Source organism: Myxine glutinosa, chromosome 1, assembly GCF_964187855.1.
Source record: "Myxine glutinosa chromosome 1, kmMyxGlut1.1, whole genome shotgun sequence".
Classification (NCBI taxonomy): domain Eukaryota; kingdom Metazoa; phylum Chordata; class Myxini; order Myxiniformes; family Myxinidae; genus Myxine; species Myxine glutinosa.
Genome location: NC_136261.1, coordinates 36388424 through 36403883, shown reverse-complemented (window position 1 = coordinate 36403883; position 15460 = coordinate 36388424). Strand labels below are relative to the sequence as shown.

General features: G+C 43.8%; 1 protein-coding gene across 1 annotated transcript in view; it reads right to left on the bottom strand.

Annotated features, from left to right (window-relative positions):
- The window catches only part of LOC137414448 (uncharacterized), a 368155-nt gene that overhangs the window by 20799 nt on the left and 331896 nt on the right, over positions 1 to 15460 (bottom strand). The window contains exons 16-18 of the mRNA XM_078770989.1: positions 10271 to 10594; positions 8628 to 8870; positions 5124 to 5543 (exon numbers count right to left, since the gene is read on the bottom strand). Of these exons, the coding sequence (XP_078627115.1) occupies positions 5124 to 5543; positions 8628 to 8870; positions 10271 to 10594 (987 nt within the window). The remainder of the gene's footprint in view (positions 1 to 5123; positions 5544 to 8627; positions 8871 to 10270; positions 10595 to 15460) is intronic.

Below are 15460 nucleotides of genomic sequence, written 5' to 3'. Positions count from 1 at the left end.
AACATGGCCGAGAGGTATGCGACTCAAGTCACACAAACCTTGATGGGGCTCTGCAAATGTTTTGAGTGATGCGGAGTTTAACACAAAGGGCAAGGGACGCAATCTCTGGACAAACATCAACATTGCCAACAAAGAACTGGTGAGTGATCTGATAGAAGAGCGTCCAGGTTTCGAACTCCCCCAGAAACAGTGTACCTCCCCTGGGAAACCTGAGGATCCGTACTCCCCATGCAAGGACATCACACCACCTCCACAAATGTAATTTCAAAGTCAGCCCAGCATGTGATCACTTTGGTCACCCAGATCAGACTCTTCATCACATTGTGAATGAGAGTCATCGATGGAAATTTGATGAAGGATTTATGGCAATCCACCTTTCAACTGAGTGCTGTAACTTGTCTGTCCAACTTCGATTTAGGTCTGTGACCTGTAATTTGTGATATGCAAGAAAATTACAGTTATGGGCAGCTATATTAAATACTTTGTCTTTCAACATTTCCATTTTATTCATACAACAGCAATATATAGCCCGATCACAGTATTTCTGATTATACACCGCCTTTTAAAGGATCACAACTGTGTGCTGTGTACGTGTTATTGTGTGTTTCTGGTTGGTATTGGTTTGTAATTCGTACAAACTTGTGTGTAGTTAATCGTTTTCTGGGTCGTACCTCGTGCGCGGCCTGGTAACGTGGGGCTTCCTTCCCCCCGTCGGTGTTTTGTCGATTTGGGTTCTTTCCTTCACTGTATTGCTTGTTTCTTTTATTTTTATTTTCTCCCCCTCACCTCACCTTCCGAGACAAAGAATTCTATATTGATTCTTTCTCTCCTCCCGGACACGTGCTTGTTCGCTCTCCTCCTCGTCTCGGCTTGTGCCCCGCCCCCTGTATCTCGTTTCTCTTCTGCCACTGCTTCTTCTTTTTCAAATCCACGTTCTCGCTTGGAGACTTTTCCCAGATTGTTTTTCATGGTTTTCATGGTTCTGTTTGGATATTGTTGGAATATGTTTAAACCGCAGCCGTGATGCTGACGACGCCGCCCCTCCCCCTCCCCCCCCCCCCCCCCAGAATTTCCATGTTTTAAACGTTTCCCAGTGTGTACCCTGGTCAGAATAGGTACACCGTATCCCTGCGTGTTGTAAGAGACGACTAAGAGGGCTGGCGTCAGGAAGGGCATCCAGCCATAAAAACATTGCCTCAAAAAGAGAACCATGACAATTACAACTACATATTGGCAGGGTGCAGCCCGAAGTGGAGATCGGTTTCTGAGGTTTGGGACATGGAATGTAGGGACAATGACAGGGAGATCAGGAGAAGTGGTGGAAATATTGATCAGAAGAAGAGTGGACATATGTTGTGTGCAAGAGATGAGATGGAAGGGAAGTGGTGTGAGAATGGTGAAGGGTAGGCAGGGACAGAAATACAAGTTTGTGTGGCAAGGGTGCCTGGAGGGCGTGAATGGTGTTGGTGTCCTGTTTTCTGAGGAGTTTGTAGACAGTGTGGTGAGTGTGACTAGAGTGAGTGACAGGTTGATGATGGTTAAAATGATGATTGGAAAACTCTTGGTGAACGTCATCTCGGGATATGCTCCGCAGGTTGGTTGAAGCAATGAAGAGAAGGACAAGTTCTGGTGTGCGATAGAGAAGCTGATGGAAAACGTGAAAGGTGAGGAAGTTGTTGTGGTGGGAGGAGACCTGAATGGACATGTGGGAAGGAGTATGGATGGTTTTGAGGGAGTTCATGGGGGTTACGGATATGGTGTGAGAAATGGAGAAGGTGAAAGGATTTTGGAGTTTGCTGATGGAGCTGATTTGTTGATTTGTAATACTCAGTTCCAGAAAGAGGATAATAAGCTTGTTACATACACGTCAGGTGGGTCGACGACAACCGTTGACTACCTGATGGTGCGTAGGCGAGATAGGGGGCACCTCCGGGACACAAAGGTGATCCCGGGGGAGGAGGCTGTTTCACAGCACCACTTGGTTGTCTGCGACATAAGGGTGAAAGGTGCGAGGAGAGCTCGGCGGGTGAAGTACCAACCAAGAATGAAGGTGTGGAGGTTGAAAGAGGTGACAGTAAGGGAGGCATTAAAAGAGAGGCTGAGTAGGGTAGAGGATGATGTGGTTGAGCTTGAAAGTGGTTGGATGTCAATGAAAGCTAGTCTGTTGGGAGCCGTTGGTGAGGTATGTGGATGGACAAAAGGACCACCGAGGCACTCGGAAACATGGTGGTGGGATGATGAAGTTGGAAAGAGGATTGACGAGAAGAGGAAGAAGTTCAAGGAGTGGCAGAAGGCGAAGGGTACGGGAGCAGAAACAGCAAAGCATGAAAGTTATAAGGCAGCCAGGAAGGCTGCAAAGAAAGAGGTAGCAAAGGCGCAGGAGGCATGTAGGAAAATGTTCGGAGAACGCTTGGATTCGGAAGAGGGTCAGAAAGGAGTATTCAGGATTGCAAAGCACATAGCGAAAGAGAGGTGTGATGTGATGGGGGTGAGTTGCTTGAAGGATGAAGTGGGACAAATCGTTGTCGACCCAGATGGAATTAAAGGAAGATGGAAAAGCTATATGGAAATGCTGTTCAATACAGAGAATGAATGGGATGGCAACATAGAGAGTAACCCAGTTTTAGGACCGGCAGAGAAGATAACTGAGAAGGAAGTTGAGGAAGCGATAAAAGCAATGAAGAGTGGAAAAGCGGGAGGGCCGACGGGAGTTGTGGGAGATATGTTGAAGGCAGCAGGAAGTTGGGGTGTGAAGAGAATGACAGAGATCTGTAATCTGGTGGTGAAAGAGGGCCGCATTCCAGTGGATTGGGAACTGAGTACCCTCGTCCCTCTATACAAGGGGAAAGGTGACCCTCTGGAGTGTGGCTCGTACCGAGCGATAAAGTTATTGGAGCATGGAATGAAGGTATTGGAAAGGGTGTTGGAGAGGAGGATAAGGAAGAAAGTGAAGATCGACGAAATGCAGTTTGGATTTATGCCAGGAAGAGGAACGACAGACGCGCTTTTCATTGTGAGGCAGTTGCAGGAGAAGTACATGGAGAAGAGGAAGAAGTTGTTTCTTGGGTTTGTTGATCTGGAGAAAGCATTCGATAGGGTTCCATGCAAAGTATTGACATTGGCATTGAGGAAGTTAGGAGTGGAGGAATGGTTGATCAGAGTAGTGATGGCAATGTACAAAAGAGCGCGCACAGCTGTAAGGACGACGGACGGGAACAGTGGTGAGTTTGAGGTGAAGGTGGGAGTGCATCAGGGGTCGGTACTAAGTCCACTACTATTTGTAGCTGTGATGGAGGTGCTGCCTCAGAACGTAAAGGGGGGTTTACCGTGGGAGTTGTTGTATGCAGATGATCTGGTGTTGATTGTGGAACGTATGGATGGACTGAAGGAAAAGATGAACAAGTGGAAGGAATGTACTGAGACAAAAGGTCTGTAGGTGAATATCGGAAAGACGAAGGTGATGGCAAGTGGTAAAGCATGTGGTGAGGTGGAAAGAATTGGGAAGTGGCCCTGTGCTGTGTGTAGGAAGGGTGTCGGAGTGAACTCCATTCAATGTACAATGTGCGCTGAGTGGGTTCATCAAAAATGTAGTGGTCTGAGAGGGTCATTAACCAGTGTGGCAGCTACATTCAAATGTAAGGTGTGCACAGAGGGAGCTGCAGATGGAGGAAATGTTGAGTTGGATCTTGGAGACGGTGTGAAGCTGGAAGGTGTGAAAACATTTTGCTACCTCGGAGACATGCTGAATGGAGAAGGTGGATCAGACTCGGCAACGGTTGCTCGAGTGAGATGTGCATGGAAGAAGTTTCGGGAACTGAGTGGCGTGCTGATGATGAGGGGAGTGTCGTTGAAGCTGAAGGGAAAGGTGTATGCTGCATGTGTGAGAAGTGTTATGATTTATGGGAGCAAGACATGGGAAATGAACGTAGAGCAGCAACGAAGGTTGGAAAGGGTGGAAATGCGAATGGTTCGACGGATGTGCGTAGTATCGTTGAGAGAGAGGAAGACAAATGATGAATTGCGAAAGATGATGGGAATAGAGCCTGTGATTGATGCTGTGAAGAGGAACAGGTTGAGATGGTTTGGTCATGTGTTGAGGAAGGATGAAAGTGACTGGTTGAGAAGAGTGATGGAAATGAATGTAGAAGGAAGTAGAGGACGGCGAAGACCGAGAAAGACTTGGCTAAAGATGGTGGAAGAAGAAATGCGGGCAAGGGGGTTAACAAGGAGAGATGCAGAAAATAGGGCAAAATGGAGAAGATTGTCATGGGGACCGCTAGGCTAACCCCGCTCTAGTAGGGAAAATGGCCTTTAAAATGCATGTTGTTTGTTGTGGTGTATCCATTTGTTACGTAAGCAAAAATGGTAGAATTCCCCTCTTCCCCTCTGCACTCTGTATTCTCCCCAAAAATATTTACATAATACTCCCCAAAAATATTTCATGTGAAATTTGTTTGTACAGATTACAAATTTCAATACAACGTACTGGTTTGAGCACAATACGTAACTTTCAGAAATACATTTTATATTTTAAACGCTGTTGGTCGTTTATGAATCCTCTCCATCCAGATATTCGATCATTTTGATGGAATGAATCTGCAAGTTGGTAATTCTGGTGCTGCGGGAAAAATCTCCTCGAATGTAATTGCCTTGTGAACCTTCCGGTGGTTATGAACAGAAATGGAGGGAGATTTGTAGGTCGGACATCATTATTATATCGATAGCCAAGGTGACTATCAGCTGAGAGACTGAATCAAGAATTAAACAAATAAAAGGTTTCAACAGTTTTCTGTACCTCTTCAGGAAAGGAGACGGGAAGGGTGGTGAGAGTTTACAGCTCTCTCCCAGACTCCCAGGCTCGCTTCCCCCCAACCCCTCTTCTGTTCTGAACCCACCCCTTCGCTCATCACTCCACCATTTTGGGCACTCATATTGACCTGTGTGCCACAAACACTTACAACGCCACTGGGTGAGATGAATGTGCTTTACGGGATTTAACTTGAGGAATCATGAACAATGGAATCAGGTGGGAACACCAGCGAGGTCAATCCAAAATTTAAACCTTCAGCACTGTCGATTATTTCATCGTTAAATTAAAATGTTTCCAAAATGTGGTTTCTTACCTGGATAGTTGTTCGACGGTGGCGCTTCTTTTTCAAAATGCTCCAAGCCAGGTGTTCTGTGTATCCTGCTTGGATGGTGATGACTGCCTCTTCCATTGCAAGGTCTACCAAGAAGGGGCTCTTCATTCCACTTCTTTGTAGCGCAGCGCAAAATATCACATCATTATGACGTGAACACGTTCCGTGGGTGGATTTCAACATCATGCCAGGCGATTCAACTTGGAGGCCCTGATAGCTGGCTCGGATCGAATCAAAATCCCCTTTGCATTTGGAAGCATAACGGGATTCCTCCTGCAAATGGAAGACCTGCATTACGACCTCCGAATAAAAGTCGCCATCGATGTACCGAGTAATTAACGTCTCATTTCCACTCTTTGTTTCCTTCAGGTTTTTCCTTATGTTGTAGTCACGGTAGTTTGCCTGCAAAGAAAAAAATGAATCAATTTGATTACATAAATCTCATTCAAAGGGACACCATTAATGAGGAAATCGAGAATGAAAGTATATCTTGCAGGATTACAAGCAAATTGAACTTGTACGAAGTAATAAAATACGAAAACAAATTAAGTTTTGAATCTAAAGGCAATAGATGTATTTCACATCCTTCAACACCAGGTGAGGGCTGGCAACATGGCCGAGAGGTATGCTCACTCGCCTCAGAGTTATCAACAATCTCGACTGGTTTTCAATCCTGACGCAGCTATAAACTATCATCCTGGTGTTTCGCAGTCAGAGCAAGGCATCGTTGTGTGTTGCGTGCCTTCCCTCGTTTGGATGTTAAGCTGGTTGTCCAATCTACCAGCATTAGTTGGTAGATGTTAAAAATCCCGTGGTGTCTTACACGAAGAGTAGGTGAGTTGTTGCCGGCACTCTGCACAAATGACAAAATCCTCCCTGAACCTTGTGTAGTGAGTGGCCTCATCTGTTTGGAGGTTCCTTGACACCGAATCACGCGGCTTGCTATCAAAAGTGAAGTTCCTGTCCAGGCAGCAGCATTTGTGCTAACCACAAATTGTTGAGGTAGTTTGTAAGTTTCAGGTGAATTGCCTTCTCAGGAAAGAGAAACAACAGGTGATCGTCGACTGATCAGAAATTATTGTTTTTTCCAGTCATGGGAAAGTATTGCCATTGTGAGTGACATTAGGAAGAACTTTTCAAAAGGCTTAACATTATCAGATTGCCCCATAAATTTGGTCAAAGTCCACTTTTGATGAAGTTAAGATCAAAGTACAACTGTTGAAATAGTGGAAGAGCAGGTTATCCTCTATCACCATAGCTACCACATACATATGACACTCATTCTCTAAAAAGCATGTCATGTTATACAAAAACATAGCAAGTTGAGATCTGCTTGTAAGGATGGGGAGTGTAAGATTATCTGTGCACAGAACCTGCAATGAAGAAGAAGGTGAAGAACATCAAATGTGAACTTTGAAGCCTGTCTACAAAGAAGTCGCATCACTATTATCCATTAATTACAGTTATTTGTTCAAAGAGATTCTCCAAGACCATTTAATCATCTCCTCCTACATCCCTGCTTTCTTCCCACGACATCAGGGTGGACATTGACATCGGCCTTTCCTCCACCGAAGAAAGGAAGGCAGTGGGAATTGAGGGCATCTATCCTAAATTATTAAGGATCTTGGGACATCACGGACGTGATTGTTGGCTGCTCGTTTCACTAACATCCATGTAACTGGAGTCGTATCATCAACCTGGTTAGAGGCTACAGCCATTGCCATCCTTAAGCCAGGAAAACCTGCTGCTGACCCATCGAGCAAGCGGCCCATATTTCTGCTATGTACGACATCCAAGTTGTTTGAGCGTGTCCTTCTGGCCAGGCTCTCTCCATTGGTAGAGAGAGCACAACCTTTAAAAGAAACAAGCGAGCTTCTGACCTGGTAGGAGCTGTGGTGATCAAGTACTTGCACTTAGCACCCACATTTAGACTGGCTACCAACACCTGCTCAAGATGGGCGTTGCACTATTTGATCTTCCATCAGCATATGATATGGTCGGGTGACTTGGTCTACTGCTGGAAGCTGCCAGACTTTTCCAGTGCCAAGCCACAAAGCACGCCCTTTCTTCTACGCTTTGCATTCCAGGATATAGGTTTTCACTCGGAGAGCAAACATGCTCAATAAGGACGATGAATTTGCCTTCCCCAAGAGTCCATCTTTGCTCCAATCCTCCTCAACATATATGTGAGCGACATGACTTGTATCCCCTCAACAAAGTTTACCTGTGCTGATGATCTTGCCCTTGATACCCAAGCAATCAACCTTGATCATCTCAGCAGTACCCTGTCCCAGAACTTAAAGGTAATGGAGCAATACTTAATCTACTAGCGCCTCCGCCTCAACCCAACAAAGACCAGAGATACTGCTTTCCATCTCAGGAACCGACTGGCTAACAGCAAACTCCATGTTTCTTTTTGTGGCAAACAAGACGAGAATGAGCCGTTCCCCCAAGTAACTTGGAGTCGCCTTTGATCACAGCCTGATGTTCCGGGAACACCGAAAACGGATCACAGAAAAGATCAAGACCAGGGTAGAAAAAATCATCCACAAACTAGCTGAGACCAGCTGGGGATCAATGGTGTGCATTCGATGCACTGCTGGCCTTGCTCTTGCATACGCTGTAGCAGAATACTGTTCTCTTGATTGTGCAGAGAGTGGCCACACAAAACACTTCGACACTGTCCTGAAAACACTGATGCGGATAATTAATCAGCGGTACACTGAAATCAACACCTGTGCAGTGGCTCCCAGTCCTGTCGAACATCCCATCCACTGATGTGTGCCAGAAGGCAAGAATGCTGAAGGAGTTTAACTGCATTAAAACCAACCCAGAGTTTCCAATCAATGAAGACCTGCAGAATCTTCACATATGCGACTCAAGTCACACAAACCTTTATAGGGCTCTGCAAATGTTTTGAGTGATGTGGAGTTTAACACAAAGGGCAAGGGACGCAATCTCTGGACAAACATCAACGTTGCTAACAAAGAACTGGTGAGTGATCTGATAGAAGAGCCTCCAGGTTTCGACCTCCCTGAGGATCGAAACCTGAGGATACCTGAGGATCCGTACTCCCCATGCAAGGACATCACCACCTCCACAAATGTAATTTCAAAGTCAGCCCGGCATGTGACTTTGGTCACCCAGATCAGACTATTCATCACATTGTGAATGAGAGTTATCTGTGGAAATTTGATGAAGGATTTATGGCAATCCACCTTCCAACAGAGAGTACTGTAACTTGTCTGTTCAACTTCGATTTAGATCTGTGACCTGTAATTTGTGATATGCAAGAAAATTACAGTTATGGGCAGGAACTATACTTTAAGAAGGAACAAAGTACACAGGGGGAGGAAGTAGTGTTGAGGAAAGAATCCTCACACTTCACATAGCAGCTAAGAGGAACTTGCTGGGGTGAGACTCATGATATGACCTTTCTCTGTAAATTCAAATGATTATAGTTTTGAGGAATTGCAAGGACCATACCTGGATCACTCTCGCACTGTGATGGTGCTTGAAGGGAAACACAGGGAGACCTGCATTCACCCCCAGGAGTGTTTGTCCTCCATTAGAAGCAGCAAGTTTGGCGTATCCTTCACCACCATCACCCTTAGATTCATAATCGTGGAAATGGAGGCAGTTGGAGTGTACGGGGCCACAGGAAGATAACCACCAAGTCGAACCAGCACTGGCTTCATACTGAAAGGTATTTTCTTCATTTCTTTTGATCTGTTTCCAAACCAGGTCGCCATTATGGTTCGCCGAAAGAGAAAGGAACAAATTAATGAAATGGAAGAAACCTCATCCAAAGAGGAAAAAGGAACGAGGATTTGAAAAATACAAGGACATGTCAAATTTGCAGCAATTACATTTTCATATTCATCGAGATCCCCAAAAGATGGCAATAATTGGGGCCATTAAACTAGTCGTAGGATAGTAGTCGTGAAGATAATACAAAACGTCAACTATTACTGATTTGCTTCTGATAAACGATACCCTGTTTATTAACTCCGCCATCGGAAGTGGATGGAGGTTATGTTTTCACCCCTGTCTGTCTGTTTGTTTGTCTGTCTGTATGCCTGTCTGTATGCCTGTCTGTTTGTGAACAAGATATCTCAAAGAGTTGTGGACGGATTCGGACGAAATTTGGCAGAGTTGTAGCATATGTGACAAGGATGAAATTGTTAGATTTTGGTGAAGATCCGGATTCGGATCAGACTAGTAGAATTTTAAAGTGATTCTTCACCATTGGGAGATGGGGCCAAAAACGATACATAGCAGGATATCTCAAAAAGTTGTGGGCGGATTTGGACGAAACCTGGTGGTCCGGTTGAGTCTCTGACAAGGACGAAACAATTTGATTTTGGTGAAGACCTGAATATGTATTCAGATACGAGAATTATTTAAGTGTTAAGTGATTCTTCACCATTCAGAAATCAGGCCAAAAGCGATATATAACATGATATTTAAAAAAGTTATGGACGAGTTATGACTAAACTTGATGGATGAGTTTGTTTGGTGACAACAACAAGCCGATTAGATTTTGGTTCATGTCCGAATCCAAATCCGTGATATTATCAGTGGGATACAAAACAAACTGTTCAGCCTGGCGGAGGGAGGTATGCGCTCTCCTGAGTGCCCCTTCTACTTTGCATCTGTATCCAGATCTTGTGTTGGTAATTGAGATTCAAATACCAGATGTCACGTGGGATGAAATATAAACCGTATCACTGTTGTATAATCACAAAACGCACTAATGCCTTGTGGATCCGAAACCAACAGGACTTCAAGTTCATCATGAATGGGTTATTGTCAATTTGCACAAGTCAAGGATACAGGGAACATTTGGAGTTATTATACAATGATGTAAAGATCTTCGTAAAGCCTGTACTCAATCACATTAACCAGGAAGTAAGAAGGCATTGATGTACTTTTACATGAATTCCATGAAGAATCATACACATCATACACATTGGACAAATCACTGTTATGTACGACTTGATCTTACAACCCAACAAGGTGATCCATGTTCTCAGACCAAACCATCCCAAAAAGCAAACATGGTGTATTTATTCCATTTCGTAGCTTGAGGGTTGGTGAAAAGGAAATGTATAAAGTGGTGCTCTGACCTGGACAGATTGGCGTTGTTTTTGCAACTCCGGTCTGTTGAACTCCAAATGTGGGTTTTTCAGCAATTCCTTCACTTGGGATTGAATGTTTTCATTCTCCTTCCCTTTCGTCGCCATTGCTCGAGCGTTTCCTTGCTGAAAGTGTTTCGCCGATTTGTATGGAGATATCAGTGATATCCGTTGGTTCAAACTCTTGCCATACTGGTGACAACATCCCTTGTTGAGAATATTTTCACAAGATTTAATTTTGCAAGGTGGGGGATGCTGTAAGTGGAATTGCCCAAGAGAAGGAGTGTATCGAACCTCCATGAAAGCAAGTAATGTCTGCAAGACACAGAACAGAAACAATAACAGAAACAACTAAATACAATTTAAAACAATGATCCTTACTTCCTATGACTTCCATACAATTCCACACATTCTGAACAAAACTTCAGGAAAAAGTGCATTTGACTTGTTCATTTTGCATCGTTTCCACATTCAACTCTATATTCATTTAACAAATCATTTGATCCCGTTGGCTTGTTATATTGTTACGTTTATGGGAGGTAGGCAATAGATTACCTTAGAGCCAGGTAGAATTGTATATGTACCATGCTCCGAATGTCGTGTAGCCATCTTGATGTACATAAGTTAGACCAGATGTGGCGTAAGTGTATCTCTGTCCCCATGACGGGGGGACGGGGGGGGGGGGGGGGGGTGGTTATGTTAATGAGTTAGGGATTCATGGTAAATCCCCTGTATGTAAACCGCCTCTGTAATTTTCCCTTTGTTCCTTATGACACTGCACCACACACATAGCCAAGCCAAGCAATCTGTGTGCATTATAACACGAAATAAAATAACCAGAACCAAGACATTGAGCAATACCGCTGGTGCCACATCGCAACATCAAGCAGGCAGGTACGTGAGGCCATGCCCTGAAGAGCAGTGATTGGTCCGGTACCACAGAATGAGGAGATGGACTCGCTGATTGGAGCACGCACAGACATCGTCGGATGACATCAGAGCCTTGGAAACAAAAGACTGTCCCAACATTTTCCCTCTCTCGGTTTCTGGTGTTAGTCCTGGGTGAAGGTGGACGCATTTGCGTGCTCTCTTGAGCCAGGGACATTGGAAGCGAACAGTCACGGTTTTCTTCCTGGTGTCCCGAGTTGACTGCAGATGGTCGCGGCTCATGCATTCTTTCTTCTTGGTCTGGGCGATCAGTTGAGCGGCCGCATTTTCCTTTCCCTGGCTCGTTGGTGCTTGGGTGCAGGGGCTGTCCGTGCTGAGAGACCGCGGTGCTGTGTGAAAGAGACGACGAGAACGAGCACGGCCTGCCCGCTTCGCGCTCGGCAGCTGGAGAAACGAATCGTGCACCAAGGCCTGCGACAATATTTATTTCTGATACTGAAGGTAGACGGACGGAATTATATTTTCATCCATAACTGTCTCTCTGTTTGTTACTTGCAAAATCGAAGATTTTTCAAATACTGTATATTGGTTGGTCAGGCTAACCCCCGCTCTAGCAGGGAAGATGCCCTTAAAATGCCTGTTGTTGTTGTTGTTGTTGTTGTCGTTGTATATTGGTTGGTCTTGTGCATTATTGTCTGTGTCTGTCTGGCAATCGCCTACAGGTCACAATTTAAAACCGATCTTCATGAAACTTCACCACATGGTAGAGTTGGTCTTCAGGAAGACGACGATTGATTTTGAGGTCAAAGGTTATCTTGAGGTAGAATTTCTAAAATTGTCACTTTTCGTCCGATTTACTTGAAAATTCAACAGCAATTGCACAGGGTCTGAATAAATTGGGAAACCAACAATTTTTCATAGTCAAAAGGTCAAAGGTCAATTCAAGGTCAAACTTCGAAAATCATAAATTTAGATCTGAAAAATCATCACTTTTCATCTGATTGACCCGAGCTTTGATTGAGATGGTCAATTTTAATGGTAATGAAATGGACAATTTGATGTATCCATGGCAACCTTTTTTGGGGGCAGGGGTGGATTTTGCAAGTATCATGCTCAGCATGACATCTTCTTGTTTGTTTGTCTGTGAGGAGGATATCCAAAAAGTTGTGGATGGATTCGGATGAAACTAGGTGGACATGTCGGGTGTGTGACAAGGAAAAATTGATTCGATTTTGGTGGAGATCCGAATCCAGATGAGGCATTTTTTATTTTTCAAGTGATTCTTCACCATTGAGAGATGGGGCCAAAAAACAATATGTAGCATGACATTTCAAAAAGTTGTCGCCAGTTGTGACAAAACTAGGTGGATGAGTAAATTAGGTAACAAGAACAAGCCAATTAGATTTTGGGTCATGTCCGGATCCAGATCGGGCCTCTCATTGGGATACAAAACGTAAACTTGACCTGGTTACTCCCGCCAGGGAGTAATGCATTCGATCGTGTCCGTGCGTGCGTGTGTTCGTGTGTTTGTGAACAAGATATCTGGAAAAGTTCTGAACGGATTTGGATGAAAGTTGGTCGGATGATTGCCCTTGGGATAAGGAAGAATTGATTAGTTTTTGGTGAAGCTCAGGATATTATTTCGGATCCAGCAATTTTGGGGGGGAATTTTTTTTCTGTTTTCCTTTAAAAACCATTTTCTCTGCTATAATTGGAGCGATTGAGAGCAAATTTTCACCATAGGAGGGACTCGGTCTGAGGAATATTTTTATGGTAATTATGACGTCACAGGTCGCGTGGTTCGGCCGCCATATTGTTTTGAGTGAAAAACACTAAAATCCAATTTTCTCCAAAACGCCTGAACAGATCGAGGCCAAACTTTGCAGGCAGAATCGCATACCCATGACGAACAAAAAAGTCAGCGAGCATGACATCATGCATCACATGGTTTCAGCGTTATGACGTTTTTAAGCACAAACATTTAAAACCTAGCTCCTCCCTCATTTGTGATCCAATCGAGGGGAAACTTCACAGATATGTTCAGCATATCAGTCTACTAAAATGTCGTTTTGGAATTTGCGATAGGTCACGTGGTTTGGCATACATCGTTAATTAAACGCAAATCATAAAAACATTTATATCTCTTGAACCACTTCATTGATCGCCATGAAACTTCATACTGCAGTAGAAGTCATGAAGAGCAACAAGTGAGCAAAATTTGAAGATCATTGGATGTACGGTCTGGAAGCTGGAAGTTGTTATTGCGTGAAGAAGAAGAGTCTTCGACATTGGACGATTAATTATTATTTATCACATGTACAGACTTGCAGGCATTATTTGACACAATCTCCCGGGTTAATTTGAACCTCAAATAAATTTATAATTCCAAATTTGTCAATGGCTGAGGTATATTAACAAACGAATAAAACAGATTTGGCAAAATTCCAACTTTTAAAAAAAAGATCGTATATTCACCCAGGGTTGTGATAGGCTGAAGAAGAAGAAACCCCACATGGGTTTCCCAGACCAAATAAATAATCCTGGTTCTGGCTCTGCGATTTTCAGGTTTATTACTCCCACAAGGGAGTAATGCATTCGATCGTGTCCGTCCGTGTGTGTGCGTGTTCGTATGTTCATGTGTTCGTGTGTTTGTGAACAAGATATCTGGAAAAGTTCTGAACGGATTGGAATGAAAATTGGTGGGATGATTGCCCTTGGGATAAGGAAGAATTGTTTAGTTTTTGGTGAAGCTCAGGATATTATTCCAGATCCAGGAATGTTTTTGGGAAAGATTTTTTCTGTTTTTACTGCATTAAAGCTTTTATTCTTATTCTTAAATGATGTTTTTTCTCCTCCAATTCCGAGATATATCAAAATAAATTCTCTGACAGTTAGGGCTTACTTTCTTTTTCATTTATTGTTTTGGGGAGAGGGGATGTTAAACAAAACGTATGATTCCAACTAAACCCACGGCGGGAGTATGCGCTCTACTGAGTGGCGTTCCAGTTTATATGGTATGCTTCTCTACCGAGTGCCATTCTAGTTAATTATAGGATCACATTTCAATTAGTGTTGTGGGTTAGTACTACGTGTAATTAGTCACAGTCATACTCCCAAAACCTAAACCATTACCGATACTTTTTTTTGAATGTTTTAATTATTTAGATTTTCACTCTGCAGTGTCCAATGATGATTCACCATAAAAGCCACATGCTCGTACTTCGTACAACACAGAGGGTCCAGCTTGGCATCCTTCTGATGGAAGGTGCACAGATTGATAATTCCTTGTCTGAGGAACACCAGAGTGACAGTTTATAGCTCCATCAAGCTTCAAACCCAGGCAAGACAGCACAAAGGGGCATGGACATATCTCTAGACTCTCCTTCTAAACCACTTGATTTATTGATCAGCAATAATCACTAAACATTTGTCTTTCCAATCAACATTTAACTGCAGAGCACTCATTTCAAATATAATTCTGTTTTATAATTATAAGCCTGGTGTTGTATTATAAGCCTGTATTATAATGGTTCTGTATTATAAGCCTGGTGTTGGGCTAGCGGCTAGGGTGCCAGCTTAGGATCCTAGGATCCTGGGTTTGAATCCCGGTCGATCGCTGAATGAACGCCAGGGGGGTTGACTCAGCCTGTCATCCTTCCGAGGTTGGCTAATTGAGTACCAGTTCACTGGTAATTCCCTGCTTGTCGTAAAAGGCGACAAAAAGGGTTGGCGGCAGGAAGGGCATCCGGCCGTAAAACATTGCTTCAAAAAGGGGACCAAAAAACAACAACAACCACGGTCCCCGAAAAAGGCCAACCCCCGCTTGCGGGGAAAAATGGCCTCTAAAGGTGGTTTTTTTTTTTATCCCCTGTGTGTGTGTGTGCGTCTGTAAAAGGAGCGCTCCATTTAGAGGAATTAGTCCACCGAATTTGCCTCGTTGTTACTGGCCTTTCGTTTCAATAAAGCCGGCGTTTATTTTTGTCCGCAAAATCCAGTTGGTTTGAGTTACTTTTGCAGGGTTGAAGACTGCTCGGCGGATCGCTCAGGTAAGCGCTGCTTCTTCTTATTCTTCTCTTTCTTCCTCCCGTGTGTAGTTATAAAATCCGCTATTGAACTGAACGCCCAGGAGTAACGCTCGATTGCCTTCCGTGGTTCTTTCAGTATTAATTAATGGAACCACACGACAATATTATGGACAGTTGTGATTTTTTTTTCTTTTTTTAGGGATTGTGGTTTTGAGTTACATCTGATTGCCAAATTACAGCTTTCTAGCCCACCTAGAAAGTAGTAAAC